Source organism: Cyrtonyx montezumae, unplaced genomic scaffold (genome assembly GCF_038088225.1).
Source record: "Cyrtonyx montezumae isolate F1298 unplaced genomic scaffold, pur_monq_1.0 scaffold_6, whole genome shotgun sequence".
NCBI classification, from domain to species: domain Eukaryota; kingdom Metazoa; phylum Chordata; class Aves; order Galliformes; family Odontophoridae; genus Cyrtonyx; species Cyrtonyx montezumae.
In genome coordinates this window covers 1,231,432-1,248,188 of record NW_027072067.1, presented here as the reverse complement: position 1 = coordinate 1,248,188, position 16,757 = coordinate 1,231,432, and the positions used below count along the sequence as shown (strand labels likewise).

The window sequence follows — 16,757 nt, the reverse complement described above, 5'->3', positions numbered from 1 at the left end:
CTTACTGCCTACTAAATAATTCAGCATTGTTGGCCAGGAGATACGTCTGTCTAGTTATTCAGCATCACCATCTCTGCTGGTAGTGTTTGAGTAGTGTCAGTAAAGTTGTATTTGCCACTACTGGGAGAAAAGCAGAAGTGGTACTTCAGGTCATAACAGCAAAAATAAGAGCAGGAGTCACACAGCCACTCATCAGTCCCTGAGCTGCTCCCGATCATCGTTCTGCCATGGGCTTCCCTGCAACTTCCCTGCAGGAAAATCACTTCCTCAGCAGCTTGCCCTCATTTACGAGGGAGTGGTAAATGTGCTGCATTGGTGGATCTCATGGGGTCATTTTTGAAGTTATGTCCAGGGATTCTGGCTTCTTCAAGCACTAAGAAATTTCCTCAGCAACACTGGCTTTGAAAGATAGAGAGCAGTCTAGGTCAGAACGCATGTCTCGGTGGCAAAACTGCAGTTGTCTGAGTGCAGGAAATGCTATAAAACAGGATGGGGGGCAGGTGAAGATAAGAGCAGGAAATTCAAGCTGCAGGGAGGCTGCCTCCAGCCCTCTTTTTGTTTAAGGGTGCTTAAATATGCATTGTAGGAATGTATTTCCTACTGTATTGAATATTGAATATCACCTAAGATTTCTGACTTAACAATCTTTACTCAAATAGTTGGGATGGAAGGCTTACATATGTAATATAGAAAGGAGTTAGTAATTCCAGTGTTCACGTTTGCAGATCTAAATGAAGGTATCCAAAGACTTGACAGAACCATAGAATTGCTCAGGTTGGAAAAGACCTTCAAGATCAAGTCCAGCTGCAACCAAAGCATACTACCCTAACTCTAACAACCCATGGCTAAATTGTGCCCCTGAGCACTGCATCCAAATGGGTTTTAAGCACCTTCAGGGATGGTGACTCAACCACCTCCCCGGGGAGCCTATTGCAGTGCTTAACAACCCTTTCTGTAAAGAAGTTTTTCCTGATAGCCAGTGTAAACCTCCTCTGGGTCGGTTGCATTCCTCATGGAGATACATTCCCTATTGGCCCTAATGCGTAATAGAATTGTGGATTAGTTTTTGGTATCTCCTCCCACTTGAAGATGGTAGGTCCTGGTCGTGTTTGCTTTTAAATTAAGGAATACCTCTGAATAGGAAATCATTGCAGTCTTGTCGAGCCCTAGTGCTTGGGCAGTCCTGAGAGAGCTCTCCTTGCAGTGACTGTCAGCTGGCAGAGGACTATTTTCTCCTTGTGAGAGAACATAATACCTTAGCTTTCAGCCTTCTGCTGACATCTGCTCCATGCTGAGACATGCTGCCCATTGCACTCTTGTTTTGTCCCATTCCAGTACAGCTGTAGCTGTAAAATATACTGCCTTTCACAGTGATTAAACACTGTCAGATTAAGCTATGAAAATAAACCCTGGGGCATGGAAGTCCTGAAGTGCTGCTGAGCCATGAAGCCTGATTCTATGAGGGTTACGGCACAGCAAGCCTGGGGTACTGACCCTTGAAAGTTTTGTAGTCTTCTTGACTCCCGGGTCTCATTTGAACCGAAGAGCTTCTTGTTGGCAATTCTGGAAGCATAGTCTGATCTCCATAGGTGTGGGTGATGAAGGCTCTGTATGTTGTGTCCAGGGAGCACTCGGTGTGGCTGGCTCCTTTTGTGAAAGCTCCTTCTGCTTATCCTGTCCCAAACACACCAGCCATAGGCTTCAGCACTTGAGGCCAGTTGGTGGGTTGAGGGTTAGTTCTTGGTTGGAGGCAGTACGCAATGCTTGCTAGGGTCTCTCTCATTTTATTTGATTCATTAGCTTAAATTCCAACTATATTGCATAATATTGTGTTATTTTGCATTCCCATATCTTATTTAGTTTTTCTTCCTCAGATTGTTGCTGCAGTTTTGTTTCCCTACCCTTCTCCCCCTTTCCCGAGGCGTGGGTCTGTGGGTCCTCTGCCCCATTAGCCATGGAAGCAGGCCGAACCAGCCTGTAAACTATGGGCATTCACTGCCAGGTAACCTCACAGGGAAAACAGTGACTTAGGAGTTTGTTTTGGTCCAGCTTCATTTGATGAGTGATTTTGGTAAAGCAGCACAGTTTCCTATTGCTTCCGCAGCTCTTACAAATGTAATCATGCTGTTTTGTGTTTCTTTAGTGCAACTGCTTGTTAAGAAAAGCTCTGTTTGACAGCAGTTTGATTTGCAGTTGCATCTCTCTGTGTAGAGTATCCATGAACTCAAAAACAAATCAGTTGGGCATCAGCGTGCTTAAAAACAACATATTTTTAGTTCAAATATTTAAAATTGAAATGATTTAAACTGAATATAGTACAAAGCCTACAAAGTTAGGAATAACCTATTTTTTATTTTAATTTTCAACCTAGCCCACCAGAGAATTTGATTTACTGGGCAGTAGTTACTTGCTCAGGCTAAGACTGTAAAAAGTGTGAATGAGGTGCTACTTCCTTTGTTGCCCACAGATATCAGTGCCAGTATTTTTAAGATACAAACCTAAGTCTTGACTCTTGAGTGTGTTTTTAAACCCAGATCCAGGAGAGTGGTGCTTACAAGCGGTGAGCACCAGAGAGCACCTGCTGAGGTGGGGTTAGTGGGATCTATGACTAGGTGTTGATGTGTGAATCAGCAGGTTTAGTTGCTAACCTTTAAACCTCTACAGTGATGGTTGGAGGGAGATAAGTGTCCTTGATGATGAGACCTGAGTTTGTCCAGCAGTTGTGCTGGTGTCTGGAGGAGAGCTGCTCTTTCTGTGTATGTTTTTTTTCTTTTTTTTCACGTACTATTTCAGTGGCATGACAAATGAAGTAAATAAGTATGCTTTCAATACTTAAAAAGCATTTTATACAATTGATTGATGATTGACTTTTTTTTTCTCATGCCAGATTTGCAGGATACTTTCCTCCCCTCTCCACTTCCTTATGCTTTCATTCCTGTGCTGTCTGTAGTGGTGATATCCAGTAGGTAGTTAAAGTTCAGCTTCTCCAGAGTGAGGAGTTCAGCTTCAGCAAAGGCCTTGGGAGACATTGCAGGGTTTTTCCCCTTACGTGATATGAGTATCTTGCTAAGGCTTTTATTCAAAGACTTTCCTGTAACTTATGCATAGAATATATTAGCTGGCAAAAGAGGACTTGTTTGAATAAATAGAGCCTCTTAGCAGTGTTATGGAGGTATTTATTATTAATTTAGTTAAGACTTCACTGAGCTTCATATTTACCTGCAGGACTGGAGTCCTTCATGCATTGAAAATTATCTGTTCCAACAGATAAATATATGCAGATTTCTCCAGTTTGTTTGTTTGTCTTTGTTAGTTGTCTAAAATATGCGTGGAGTTAATGTATTTTTTTGTTTGGAACAACCTTCACACAGTGGATAGCTGAATTTTGTGGCTTTAATTGTGTTTATCTGCTGGAACTTTGTCTTCTACCACTTAGCGGTGTGGAAGTGCTAGCCCTTAACACCACAGACAGGACCTGGCTTGCTTTTCACTTTGGGAGCTACTAGTTGTAGTGAAGTCTTCTCGCAGCCCTTAGCCTGGTTTCTGTCTAGGTCTCTGTGTTGCATATCTCAAGTCCCTTCCATTGTTTTCATGCAGTAACATGCGCGGTATGGAGTCTTCAGTTAAAACTGAGAAGTCTGTTCTGTCTGGTTTCTGTGTTTGGACTATAACCTCCAGTATTCTTGTGGCCAGTATGCAGGAGAAAGTGGCTGGAGAAGGTAGGGTAATGCTGGAGTGAGTAGCACAGCACAGGCTGGAAGAACAGATCTCAGCATTTGTTTAGCTGGAGCCAAGTGCTTCAGTGTTTATTAACCATGCTTCCCAGTTTTAAGTGTGTTATGTGTCCAGTGGAATTTCTGTAAGCCCTAATTGCTGTTTGTTTACATGCAGTGCACTTCCTAGCACGTTTTTTGTCCCATTTATATTTTCCCAGGAATTTCCCCAGAAACACAAGCAGATAAGGTTTGTGTTCTTTAAATAGGCCTCCTTGGAGGAGTGTTGCTGTTGCAGTGGTGGAATGGGTAACTCAGAGCTGTCTTGTGCTTAAATAGATTGAATGAACGAATTGCAGAAGGGTTTGTCTGTGATGAATGCCAGTCAGCAAGAGGGGGTCACAGTGGCAGAGAAATAGAAAAGTTTTAGTAATTAACTCTGCTGATAGCAGTTCCTACATAATCCTCAGGTTCAGTGGGTTTTATTCATGGAGGCCATGCAGGAGCCACTCAGATAAGAACACCTGAATGTCCTCTTGGCAGGTAAGAAAAAGTAAAAAGGGGACTGTGCCTTGTTTTCAAGAAAGCTTTCCTTGCAAAAAGAAGGAACACAGGTGTTGTCCTCAAAAGGACAACTGCCCTCAAAAAAACGACAGGTTGACAGAAACTTCCTAGAGAGATTAGAGCCCATTCTCCCCCAGGGTCCTTCAGGCTTGCAATGGAGAGCTGCTTTGTCCTGGGTGGCAACTTGTGCTCAAGTGCCAGTGGCAGTCCACTGCGGGCACCAGGCCAAGTGGGATGAGTTAAAAGCAAGAGCAGGACTAATACAGTAAAGAAGTTGTTACAGAAGTCTTTAGATGAAATCTGTGTGCTTTCTCTCCTCATAAGGAATGCATAATTTGTATTTTCTCAAAGTGAAAGGGTATGGGTATATATGTGTGAGTGGGTATGGGGCTGGGAGGACATTTACCTCCTCTCCTCTCACTCCAGGTATGCTCACGGGACAGTTGCAAGATGAGCCCCATGGCAGAAGTAAGGGTTTTTGGTGCTGAGGATCCTCGTCCCCTGCACTGAAGGCCCCCGCAGCAGGCAGGGTCCTCCTGGCTGTGCTCCTGCTGGTGCTCCAGGCAGTGCTTCCAGTGCACATGCAAGGCTTTGCAAGAGATTTTGCTGGATGCTTTTGCATGAAGGAATTTGTGAAACGCGACCCTTGCGTGGTGCCTTGTTCATTCCCTGGCAGTCCCACGTGTTCCCTTGTCTCATGTGCCTTTGTTTTAAAATAATATTAAGCTTCAGACGCCAGCTGATTTACTTTAATTCAACATCCAACTTATGTTTGATTTCTTTTCATATTCAAGTGAGCCATCTGGCTTTAATGAACTGTAACTGTTCTTAATGCTGCCTCCAGTTGCTAACATCTGAATATTTCATGTGCTGAAAGGAGGTTTGAAGTGCAGAAGTGAGGCTGAGGAGTGCAAAGTGTTTCCAAACCAGCTCTGGCATCACTCATGCTCCCCTCCTCTTGAGGTTTATCAGAAGATAATCTTTGGGATGCCAGACTGTAAGCATCTGCCCTGGCGGGTGCTAATTACAAATGCTTTCACTGTTGTGTACAGAAAACAACAGTGCTGCTCAAAGAATCCTGAATAGCTGCCCAGCCTGGGCAGAATTATCAGTCAGCTTCAGCAGGAGCTGTCAGTGTTTGGCATCTCTTAAATAAATAGCATCTTAATTTTGGGGATGTTTAAGTATTTCCATGCTGTAAAAACAAACAAAAAATAGTTGAGGCTATATCATCTACTTGAATTCTAGAAGTTAACTAAGAGCTGGATATCATAAATCAAAAAATGACTTTAATTTCACATGAATTTTGGGGGCATTTTCCAGGGCTATACTGTTTGAAGCTAGTGGTATATCCCCAGCTTTTGGGCTGGTGCTTCACGGAGTGTTTGTCACAGCACTGCCATTGTTTTGTCTTAGCAGTGCTCAGGTGATGGACATCCTACAGGCTGTCACCAAGAAATATTTGATTAATGATAAAAAGCAGTTTGGTGGTTAGGTGGTTGTTGTGTGCCAGGTTACAGACTCACAGAATCACCAAGGTTGGAAGAGATCTCCAACATCATACAGTCCAACTGTCCACCTGCCAGCAGTATTTCCCACTAAACTATGTCCCTCAGTACAACACTGAAATGTTTCTTGAATACCTCCAGGGGCAGTGACTCCACTACCTTCCTGGGCAGCCCAGTCCAGCACCTGACCACTCCTTTGGATAAAAAATTTTTCCTGACCTGATTCTCCCCTAACCCAATGTGAGGGCATAATACAGAATTGTAGAACAGTGTGAATTGGAAGGGACCTCTAGGTTCATCAGGTTGATCTCCCAGCCCTGTTTCATGAAGGGTAAAAGAAACTTTAGAAGCTTAGACTGAGGTTGTCTGCTGAAGGAAACCACCTTAAGGCAGGTGCTGCTGCTGGCTGCCCTGCAGCTGACCTGAAGGGTATGAAAGAAGTCATGGTGGCTGGCAGAAACTGGTAACTCTGCTTGGTAGGTCAGTAACTGCAGAGGGACAAAGCCTGGGCTCTCTGAGCTGCAGAGGAGCAGGTGAGCAGCGCAGTGGAGATTGGCAGCTGAGCTCCATTCAGTAGTAAAGAATCAAACTGTGTTCATATCTTCTATGTGGTACATTTTTGTGGCATCAAACCACTATATGAAAGGAGCTCTTAATGAAGGAGCTCTAAGTCGTGCCATTTGCGTAGGCTTCTTGCGTAGACATTTTCAGGTTCATAGTTCAGCAGAGCTTCCTGCCCCACTGAGCAGGATCGGTGGGTATTTCTTTAATCCTGTTCAAGTCTGTTGTTCTTTTTGTGTGCAAGTGAAACTAACAGGTGCATGCAGGAGAGCCCAACCAGGCTGTGCAGTTCCCTGAAATTGATGCTGAACCCTGGGGCTAAGCCTGCAAAGCAACTCTGCATGGAAGTGCCTTGCAGTTGAGTTGAGCTTTATGTTGGGGCCACCTTGCAAGCATTGGTGCTCAGCACACAAGCATCTGTGTTCTGCTGCACCCAGCATTTTACAGTTAGCCCATGGAAATCCTCCACAAGCCCAAATTACAGAACTTCAGGATGCTTTTTTTTCCCTTTTGTTTCCTGCCCTCAGCTCACTCTCATAGACCTTGGAGGGATCTGGCAAGCATAGCCACCTCAGGCCCTTTTCACATATCTGCTGCTTCAGAATATTTCCATTTCTAACAAGGAGGCCTTTTTTTCAAAGGGAAAAAAACATGGTGTTTAATTTTTTCAGACCAGCTGTTAGTTACAGTCTGCTTATTTGAATGTCAATACAAATGGAACTGAAGCCTGCAGAAAGCTACTTAAAGTCTGCTGGTATTTGTAGTGAGCTTGAAGATGATCCTCTCGGCACCTGTAGCCATCTTATGCCAGGTCCCATTAGAATCTCAGAAGTGAAATCATAGTGGCCTCTCCAAAGCAGTGTCACCATGGAGAACATTCACCCATTCCCGTTGCTTATTTGGAAGTTAGTTGCTGTTTCCATCTGCTCAGTAACTGGTGTTTCTAAATGCTGTGGTTTATAGGGGTTACTGTATTTTTAAAAATCTTTAAAAAATAAGAAAAGGAAGGAAAAAAAAAACAACCTCTCGGAGAACTCTCAGGTGGTCTTAGACACCCCAGCTAAACAAAACTCAAAAAAATGTAAGGCTTTGCAAATGCCTAGGGTTTCTCTCTTGTAAACCATAGCCACTCAAAGTGAGTCTCAATGAGAAATGCAGCCTTTGTTTTTACAACCTTCAATCCTTTTAGAGGACTGCAAGTTTTTGCAATCTTCCTCTACATTACTTGTAGTACTTGCTTAGAAGGTGCTTCCCAGGCATTCAACAGAAGTGCGAAGAGCGTTTGAAGATTACCTTCTTTGAAAAGCATTTTTAAGCTTAAAATGTGGGGCCAAAACACTTGCAGTGGGGTGACTTCATACTTCTCATTTTACTTTCTGCCAGTAATAACAGAACAATTAAATTGCCCTTAGGAATTGCAGTAGTTTGATTCTGAATTAATCCACTTAGAAGTTTAAAAGCCACAACTTCTCATCACAGAATGTTTAGGACTGTATTTCTGTCTTCTGTTGTTTGTTTATTTGGTTGGTTGGTTTGATCTGGAAGGTTTAAAAGAATTGGTTCTTTTTGCTTAATGGACATTATTGGCAGGAATAGCGTCAGTGAAGCACTCTGTACATGAGTGTGTGCGCGCACTGTTTTTAATGTATTTCAAAGGTAGTTGAAGTGGAATAAAGATTTTCATAAGAGCATTTCTTTTTTTACTTTTTCTCAGGGTCCCTTCATGAATGTTCTGGCTGCCAGCAGCATTTAAAGTGGGGGGCAACTCATGAGCACCAAACTGTGACAGTTTTGGATTCTCCTGCTTCTGGCTGCTTGAAATAACCACTGGGCTGCTGTGGAGATGAATGGAGAACAGCAGCATGATGCAGGTAATGGGACAGCCGAGCTCTGGGGTAAGGGTTCTCAAAATGCTTGACAAGTGAGAGGGAACAACCCTGAGCACAGAGAATGCTTCAGAGTGTAGGTGTCTTATGCTTCAGTTATTGTGATAACATTCTGGCTGTAGTTCTTATGTTTGCTATTGCTCGGTACAAAAAGCAAGGTGTATCACTGGCTTAGAGGAGAACAGAATATGACCCACAGAGAAAACTGTGCTTTTTCCCTTCATGATGCTAGTATGGGATGAACTTATGGAAGGTCCAGTGGTTTTAGCACTACTATTTTAAGGATTTGCTTATCAAAATGGGTAATATTATCTTGTGTTCTCACTTGCCTTCGTGTTGTTCTTAATATTTTCGCAAGGTTACGGTGCTGGTTTGCAACCAGATAATTCAAGCAGTGACACTGCAATCTGTCGTGGTTTTCTGATGAGCCTTGCTGCCCACTTTGATGAGATTGGGACATCAGCTCCTAACGTGCTGCAAAGTGGTAGATTCTGATAAAATAGCTCAGGTTTTGGTTCACCTTGAAGCACCAGGCTGAGAAGAGTGTCCTGGACAGATGGGAATATACCAATAGCTTTCTTAAACAGAGTTCTTAGATTATATGTTCTTATGGGGATCATCTGCTTTTATGACTTTTCCTGACACGGTTTGTTCACTTTTCTCACTTTTGTTGGTATTGGGACAGTTAATAAAAAGTAAATTTGTTGTAACCACCATAAACCATCGGATTAGCATTTCTTTTCTTTGACACTTGTCCAACAAGCAGCCCTTTGTTAGACAGTTCTTGATTAATGCTTTTTCTGCTTTTACATTATGGAAGAATAATTGCTGTGAGTGTTACTGAAGAAATGTTAAACATGACTTTAATCTACAGTGCTTCTAGCAGAATGTTATCATCTGCTGTCTGATGCCAAATTGTGCTTTCTGATTGTTAAATATGGCTAATCATCCAGGTTGTTGTCAGCATCATATCCTCAAATAAGCAAGAAAGAACAGCATGCGTAAAATATGCAGTTTCCTCTGCCACTGAAAAGTGCTTTCTCCTGTCACACACTGTGGGAAAAAGAGTTTTTGCAGCTAAGAACAGTGAGGAGATGTGCAGATGCTCAGCAGCAGGCTGACTGCACATCCCTCTCTACTTTCTCTAAAAGTTGCAGAGGTCACACAGTCCTCTCTGTGTGCTTATGGAGTAGCTGTGGAGGATTTCCCATTTTCTGGAAGTTTCTGAACAGCTATTTTCCTAAACTTAGGATCTGGTTTGAGTAGAAGTGGCAGTGGAAAGTGAACAGTAGCTAAAGAGAGCTTTACGTGCTCAGTTCAGAGAAAAGTTCCAGCAAGTGTTCCCCATGTAAACATAGGTACATTGGTTTTAGTGTTGTCCTGTGGTGTGTTCTGCGCAGTGTTGATTTAGACCAGTCCCAGCTCATGCTTCAGAATGCCATTTTTTCAGCTGATGTTTCAGCCTCTGGAGACTCTCCTCCATCTTTTTGTTCTCTACTCTTTGTTTCTTTACCGGCTTTCTGTGTATGAGGACCCAGGCAGTGCTCGCTCTCAGCTGTAATGCTCTCCTGTGCTAGCAGTGGAAGTGACAACTTTTGTCCCTGTCACAGTCTTCCTCAGCTGCCCAGATTCCAACCTGCCTTTAATGATTGAAGGCCTTGCAGCTGGTACTGATAGCAAAGATAACTGCTGTTAAAGTCAGATTAAAATACATCAGAGTTGTAGGGTGTGACCTTTAGGTTAGCTTTAATTGAAGGTCTTGCGGACTTCAGTGGGATGTCCAATATCACAGGCTTCAACTCAATCACATTAAAGATGAGTGAAAGTTATCCACAGAGAGAATTTAACTTGAGTCCCAGGAGCAAAACAACCTGCACTACTTTCATTTGTAAGGGCTGATGATCTTATTAATCCACCACCTTGTATCCAAATGGTACCATTCAGTGTTCTTTCTCTGCCTGAACATGACGGAGAGCAACAGAAGATAATTTGTGGTAAAATTCAGTAAGGAAGAGTTAGTGTTGAAAATGAGATTGGTATAAATGGATTCCAGTCATAAATGGAAAGGGAACTTTGGATGTTCTTACAGGCTATTTTCTGCCCTCCAGAGTCAGTGTGCATTCTGCACACAGTCAGTGCATTCTGACTGCACACAGAAGCTCTGTGGGGCTCTTCCCATATTTTAATTACAAAAAAGTTAGTTTGATTTGAAAGCTTTATGAGTAAAAGCCATTTGTATGGTGAGGCTACAGGGATGAGAACAGCATCTGGTTTCTCTCTCTGCCTTTGCCATGGTTATGCTTTGCCGCCAAAGTGCTTCAGCCATCCTGCTGGTACAGAAAAGTGTCCCACTGTGTCGTGGGAAGCTGAAATCACTGTAAGCAACAAAGGATAAGGACAGAGAGAGAACATACATGTGTGTACATATGGTGTTACTTTAAGCAACTGTGCTTTAAGATTAAATGGGATAGACATGTTTTTGCTTGTTGTCATTTTGCATCTTAATCTGCTAGTTTTCTCTCAGTATAAGTGAGTTGCTGCTGTAATTTCATGACATTTTCCTGGGTCATTTGAGCTTGGGTTGTTTTGGATGTTTTAACGTGGACCCTCAGGGATGCAGCTTGATTGAACAGATACTCTGCATGCCCTGGGATCTGTTCACCCACCAGAATGGAGCCAAACTGCTGGGCCTGGTAGAGTGCAGTAACAGAGCAGGTCGGAGCCTCAACTGAAACTGGGCCCTGCTCTGCTGGCAGAAGGGACAAGATCTAACCCTGATTTCCAGCCAGTTGTGCTGTAGGGGACAGTGCATCTGGAAGTGTTTCTGCTGTTGGGTGTAGAAAGCCAGATACTGGATTTCTGAGATTTTTGCCTATCTGCATCCTAAGGGTGCCTGAACTTCCCACTGTGTGGCTGAACGGTGGAAGTGCAAGGCTGAGAGCCCAGCCTCAGCCAACTGTAGGACTCTAGCTATGTGTGAGCAAAGTCAGAGTGTGCTGAGAGGGGAGGCAAAGGCTTTGGTTGCTTTTTCTTAATCAAAATGAAACCTCTGACCCTGGAAGGAAACCCTCTAAAATAGAGGGGGGAAAGCGTGAATCTTGGCAGAGAGCACTAAGCGAGAATTTTGATGATTTGTTGGGTTTTTTTCCTATGGAAAACTGGTTTCCAGAGAAGCGAAGTACTGGTAGCATTTGGCCATGATGGGCCCTTCTGGCCATGGCACAGGTTTGGCAGGATGCAGCTTTCTTGGGTATGGGAATGTGTGTGGAGCAGAGAGCAGTGCCATGAGAGGGGCTGTAGCAGCTGTACCTGGGGGGGAACTGCTGGGAGGCAGGAGGTGGAAGGAATGGCAACCAGGCCTGTGCCGAGCTGCTCACGGCTGCTTGCTTTGAGCTGAAGTTTCTTCCCGTTTCCTGAAGTATTTTTATGGCTATACTAAGTAAAATACTGTTTTAATGAGTTAAGCAATTGTAGCCTGGTTTTGCAGTGAGTTTTTATTTTTCTCAGGAGGACTTGCAGCCAGAGCTTTGCCCCGCTTCATGCTGGTTTGCAAACAGCTGTGTTCTGTGTCTGGTCCTCCTTGCTCCCTCAGAATCTGTTTAAGTAGGATTACTCACTTTTGTCCTTTTGTAGGTGTGTTTCTTCAGTACTTTAAAAAAGTATCCCATAAAATGGATGATTATTTACAAGCTCAGATTGTTTGAGCACTAAGTTTTAGGCCAATCTGAAAATAAAGGGAATTGAAGTCGGGCTGAGGAGCCACCCTGAAACAGGCACAGTCATCAGCGAACAACACAGTCTGAAGGTGCATTTCTGAATTTAGGAATTGGCTGTTCCTAGAATTACAGTGAAAGTCAAAGATGAGTGTAATGTGAATTTGAAGTCTGAAGACTTGCAGTTTTTAGATGGTTGAAAGCAGTTCAGACTTAGGGCAAATATTTGCCTCTCTCTGTTCAAGGGTAAGAAGGGCTAGGAAGCACACTTGGTGGATCTCACTGCGCCCACAGCTCAGATAAAGGAATCTAACAGTATTTCATCCTTTTCTTTGGACACTGTTTCCTGCTCCCACTGCTGCTCCTTTTAAGAGGAGCTTCTGTATGTTCAACACACAGAGATTTGTTTTCTTACATAAACCAGGGATCGGTTTCTTTGTACAGAGGGGTGAACAACTTCTGTTCGTTCACAGAGACAGCTCTGTAGCAGGCTGGACCACTTGTGGAAATGAAAAGTTTTGCTTGCATCTTACATCACTGCCATCCCTTTTCACTACTGAAGCTGTGTTTGGTGTTTAGGTTAAAACTGCTACTTGCAGCAAGCCTCCTTTGTCATCCCACACTGTGCCAGCCAGAGAAAAAACAGTGCGGCAGCACAGTGAACAGAATAGGGGTCCAAATCCAACCTACTGGAGTATGTGGGTTTGTACATTGCAGGAAACAGGAGTGGGAGCGGGAGCAGGGGAGTGAGCTAAGAGCTGAAGGGGAAACTGTGCAAGGAGGAACAGGTGTGATAATAGTGATAGAAAATGTGGCTAAATGGGAGTGCACAGCTCGCACTGCAGATGCTTGCTTTCCTGATAGCTTGAATGTACAACTGTGGCTTGAGTTGCTTTAGCCCATTTTTGCTTTAAATACATCCAGAAATCATGTTTTCTTGCTCTGAAGAAGCTGTTATACCTTCTGAGCTGGTATTTTAAGTGACTCATTTGAAGGTTCTTGATTTCAGTTGTTCAGAGCTGTTTTTCTTAGAACTACCGCAAATTTTTCTCTATGCTTTTGGGGCCTTTTAGCACTGACGTAAATGACATCTAGCTTAAAAAAAAAAAGAGAGAGAGAGGAGTCTTATTGCAGTTCTTTTTTAAGTCTATCTTTTCTAACCACTTATTGTATTGCTTTTTCTGTGGTAGTTTTTAATTCAGTACTCCAAAGGTCTGGTATGCCCAGAGTTTTCAGTCTTTTCCTAAATATTTGTTGGAAAAAATACAGACCTTGTCCTGTACTCCCCTCTCGTAGATGTGTAAACAATTTGTGCTTAACCAAAATATTCAGGGTCTCACTTTTTCAGATCAAATCCAACTTGAAGTGCCCCTTCACATACAAACAAAGGTGAAACAGTGTTGTCCATCTGTGTGAAATGCATGACTGAAGCACACTTGTGTGTTCAGTCACGTAGAAGTGAAGTCATCTTTGATGAAGTTTTTAATAGCCCCATACGTAAGCCAGCAGGTTGCTGAAGGTGTTTGGCTTCTCTTCCAGAGGCTGGTTCTGGTGTGGAAGACATGGAATTCAATTGGGATGAGTATCTAGAAGACACAGGAGCAATCGCAGCCCCTCACGGATCTTTTAAACACGTGAGTAAGAGAATGTCTTTACTTACTGTCTCCTACATCGCTTTTTACACACTGAATGTTTAAGGTTTCTTTGAATGAGATGATGCACTGAAATCTGGAGGGTTCACTAAAATTATGCTTTTTAGAGGAATGGGAAATTTGGAATTTCACTTTTTTTATAATTATTTCTTGCCTTCCTTTCTGAACGTTACACAGTGACCCCACTGTTGGCCTAGGTGCAGAAAAGCTCCTAGTCCACCATTTTTCTCATCAAGTCTGAGCTGGCACCAGTCTCTGGTTTTCTTGGAGGATTTCTGCTTGCCAACTGCTGTAGAGTAGCTGTACTTCAGACAGTTGGTGCCATAATTCTTGAACAGCAAAAAGGAGAATTCGGGTGTGTTCTCAAAGAATATTCAGCCACAATTCTCAAGGAGGCCAACTAGAAATAATAGCTCCACCATACACTTGTCTGCAGTAAGAAAACTGATCAGGATCACAAGGTGTAATGAGTAGGACGAAGTCTTGGCATTGCCTTTGAATACCTAGTAAAGATCCACAGTAAATGCAGACTTTGCTGAGACTCTTCCATACATTATAACTGTAAGTTGTTTGTTCATTGTAAGCTTTCAGGTCTCTCATTTCTGGAGGGGAGAGGCTTACATGTGCCTTGGTTTTTGTTGGTTTACCAAGGCTCTAGAAAGTACAAGCAGAGGTGGCGGGACTGTCATCTGTGTGCCTCTCTGGTCTGCTTTACGTTGTTTGATATCTCTTAAAGAAGCCTGCCCTTGTCTCTTACAACAAATTGTCACACGAGCCCACCAGCCTCACGGTGGTGACCGAGGGAGTTAACACAGCAACTGTGTTTCAGTCATCAGTGGGAGACACAGGCTGAATGACTCCGGCAGCACTGCCTGCTGCTCTGCACCAGCCTGGCTGTGCCAAGCAAGAGCTGCCACCAGAGTCCCTGGTGGGCAGTAGGAATGTGAGGGCTGCTCTGAAAGTAATGCCTCCTATTTTATTATGTTGGCCCATGACATCAGAGGCAGGTGTTGGTGGGATGTCAGTAGAAGTTGAACCTTCCCACCTATGCTCGGTGACATTTTGTCACTGTGTGATAGATGGCAGGAGTGGGGCAGTCTGACAGAATAGTGTCTGACATGAACATGTGTATGAAGCAAAGATGTGGAATGTATTTCCTATATGCTGAAAAAATGGCACCCATTGATATTTGTTGACACTTGCTGAATGTTTATGGAGACCAAGTGGATGTGAGCCCAGTGATGAGAGTGGTGTGTTTCAGCAGTGGCAGTACCAACAGTGTTCACCTTGCTGGTACAGATGGTTGGAAGCAGCATGGGAGCTCCTGTTCATCACAGGCAAAAGTGCATTGCTAATGGTAGTGATTATACTGAAAAACAGTGTTTCATAGCTGAGAATTTGCTCTATCAAGTAGTGTTATTGTGCTCTCTGTATGTTGTAGCCTCCATGGAAATAAATGGGAGACATTACCTTTGGAGTGACCTACGTAGAATTTGGTTAAAAAAAAAAATCCACATCATTGGTTGGGTTGATCTCCTACTTGTGTAGAACACTACATGGTTTTGCTGATATAAGTAATAGTGGCACAGAGAGCTCTTTGTGGATCAGGTGTTGGTGCAGCAGTCATCCCGTGTTGCTGTGTTGCTCCAGGAGCCCTCTGAAGGGGAAATCCTCCCTGGAGAGGGGCTGCCCAGGGGCTCAGGCTGTCAGGCCTTGCATGAGTAAAGCTAAGAATAAGTCCAGCATGTGGACTACCAGTTGGAGACCAGCAAAGCAGCAGAGTTCCCTTAGGATCTCTGGAGGCCAGACTTAATATTCTCTGTAATACGCTTTGCAAAAAAATGGAGAGTGAATGCTGATACAGAACTGCCCAGCAGAGAGGGGAGGGTGTTTATAGCTCTGTCACATCATCTACATCTCGCTGCTAAGAGAAATTCAACAGTGTGAGGCCCTGCACTCAGGATTCCTGCTGTCCATTAGAAGGTACCAGTATGGAAGCAGTGGAGGAAGACAAGCTCCATGCCTCCCAGTGACTGACAGCCTGCATGGTGAAACCCTATGGATGGTCATGTGGCTGCAGGATGCGAGTGCAGGAGAAGCACTCAGTGCAGAGCACTGTGGGCTCAATGCCAAAGCCCTGCCCCTCCAGCTGGGGCCTCCCACTGCCTGAGACCTCAGAGAGGGACACGTTTCTATATAATGCCAGGAGAGCTGGGAGGCAGCTACTTTTGTACTTTCAAAAAAGTGGAGTGAAAAAAAACTAAGCTGAAGAACAATACAACAACAACAACAAAAAGGGCAAGTATTGATTCAAAATAAATTTTGGATGGAAGCTTAAGGTTTTGTTTGGTTCTTTTGAAACTGTGACCAGCCTGCCATTATAAGCAGCGGATGAGAAATACCTCACCCACAACGTAGGAGTGTGCACGAAGCAGGTTAGGAAAATGTAGCCTGTGATGACACAGCCTGGGTTAGCAAAGCACTAGTTGTGCCCGTGGAGCTTATATTAATTTTGATTGTTTTGCTCTTACTATGAGCAAGAGGAATTGGAAAATGTAAGCTATTCTCTCAACTTCAGCATGTTCTAATGTTTCATTTGTTTTAAAATTTTAACAATTTTAAGATCCAAGGGACTGTTTTTGCATAGAATCTAGCAGGAAGCAGAGCTTAGCAAGTACCTGGAGTACTTGATGCCAGTGCTGTCATCCTACCTCAAGAACACTTCATTATTTTATGCTCTTCTTAATTCCTTTCTGCAACCTGTATGTGGGTATATCAACTAGTTAGTGGTGTTACCTTGCTCAGCTGCCAGGAGGGGGTGCTAACTTCTTGGGCTCTTTGTCTGCCGGGATCTTAGGTGAAACCATGTGAAAAATGCACCTGGCTTCAGGGAAAGCTCCATCTGCTGCTGCTAGCTTCCAGCAGTACAGTTCATGAGGCTTTGCTGGAGGCTCAGCTAGAGAGAGCTGCATCAACTGCTCGGTTCCAAGGCTTTGTGTCACTGAGGCTTATCTCTTGGGGTCAGAATGCAAGATCTTTAATAAAAATCTCTTCAACAAGACAGTTACCTTTCTGAACAAGTTGTCTCTGAAATACCACTTCAGGAAATCTGCAGGTATTGCTGATTCTATTTTTATGTTCTCCAAGTGATGTATTTTAA

General features: G+C 43.5%; 1 protein-coding gene across 1 annotated transcript in view; it reads left to right on the top strand.

The window, feature by feature from the left end:
• The first annotated feature begins 8,130 nt into the window (after window positions 1-8,130).
• Window positions 8,131-16,757, top strand: part of SFMBT1 (Scm like with four mbt domains 1) — a 35,633-nt gene continuing 27,006 nt past the window's right edge. The window contains exons 1-2 of the mRNA XM_065749285.1: window positions 8,131-8,217; window positions 13,485-13,579. Of these exons, the coding sequence (XP_065605357.1) occupies window positions 8,190-8,217; window positions 13,485-13,579 (123 nt within the window). The 5' untranslated portion in view covers window positions 8,131-8,189. The remainder of the gene's footprint in view (window positions 8,218-13,484; window positions 13,580-16,757) is intronic.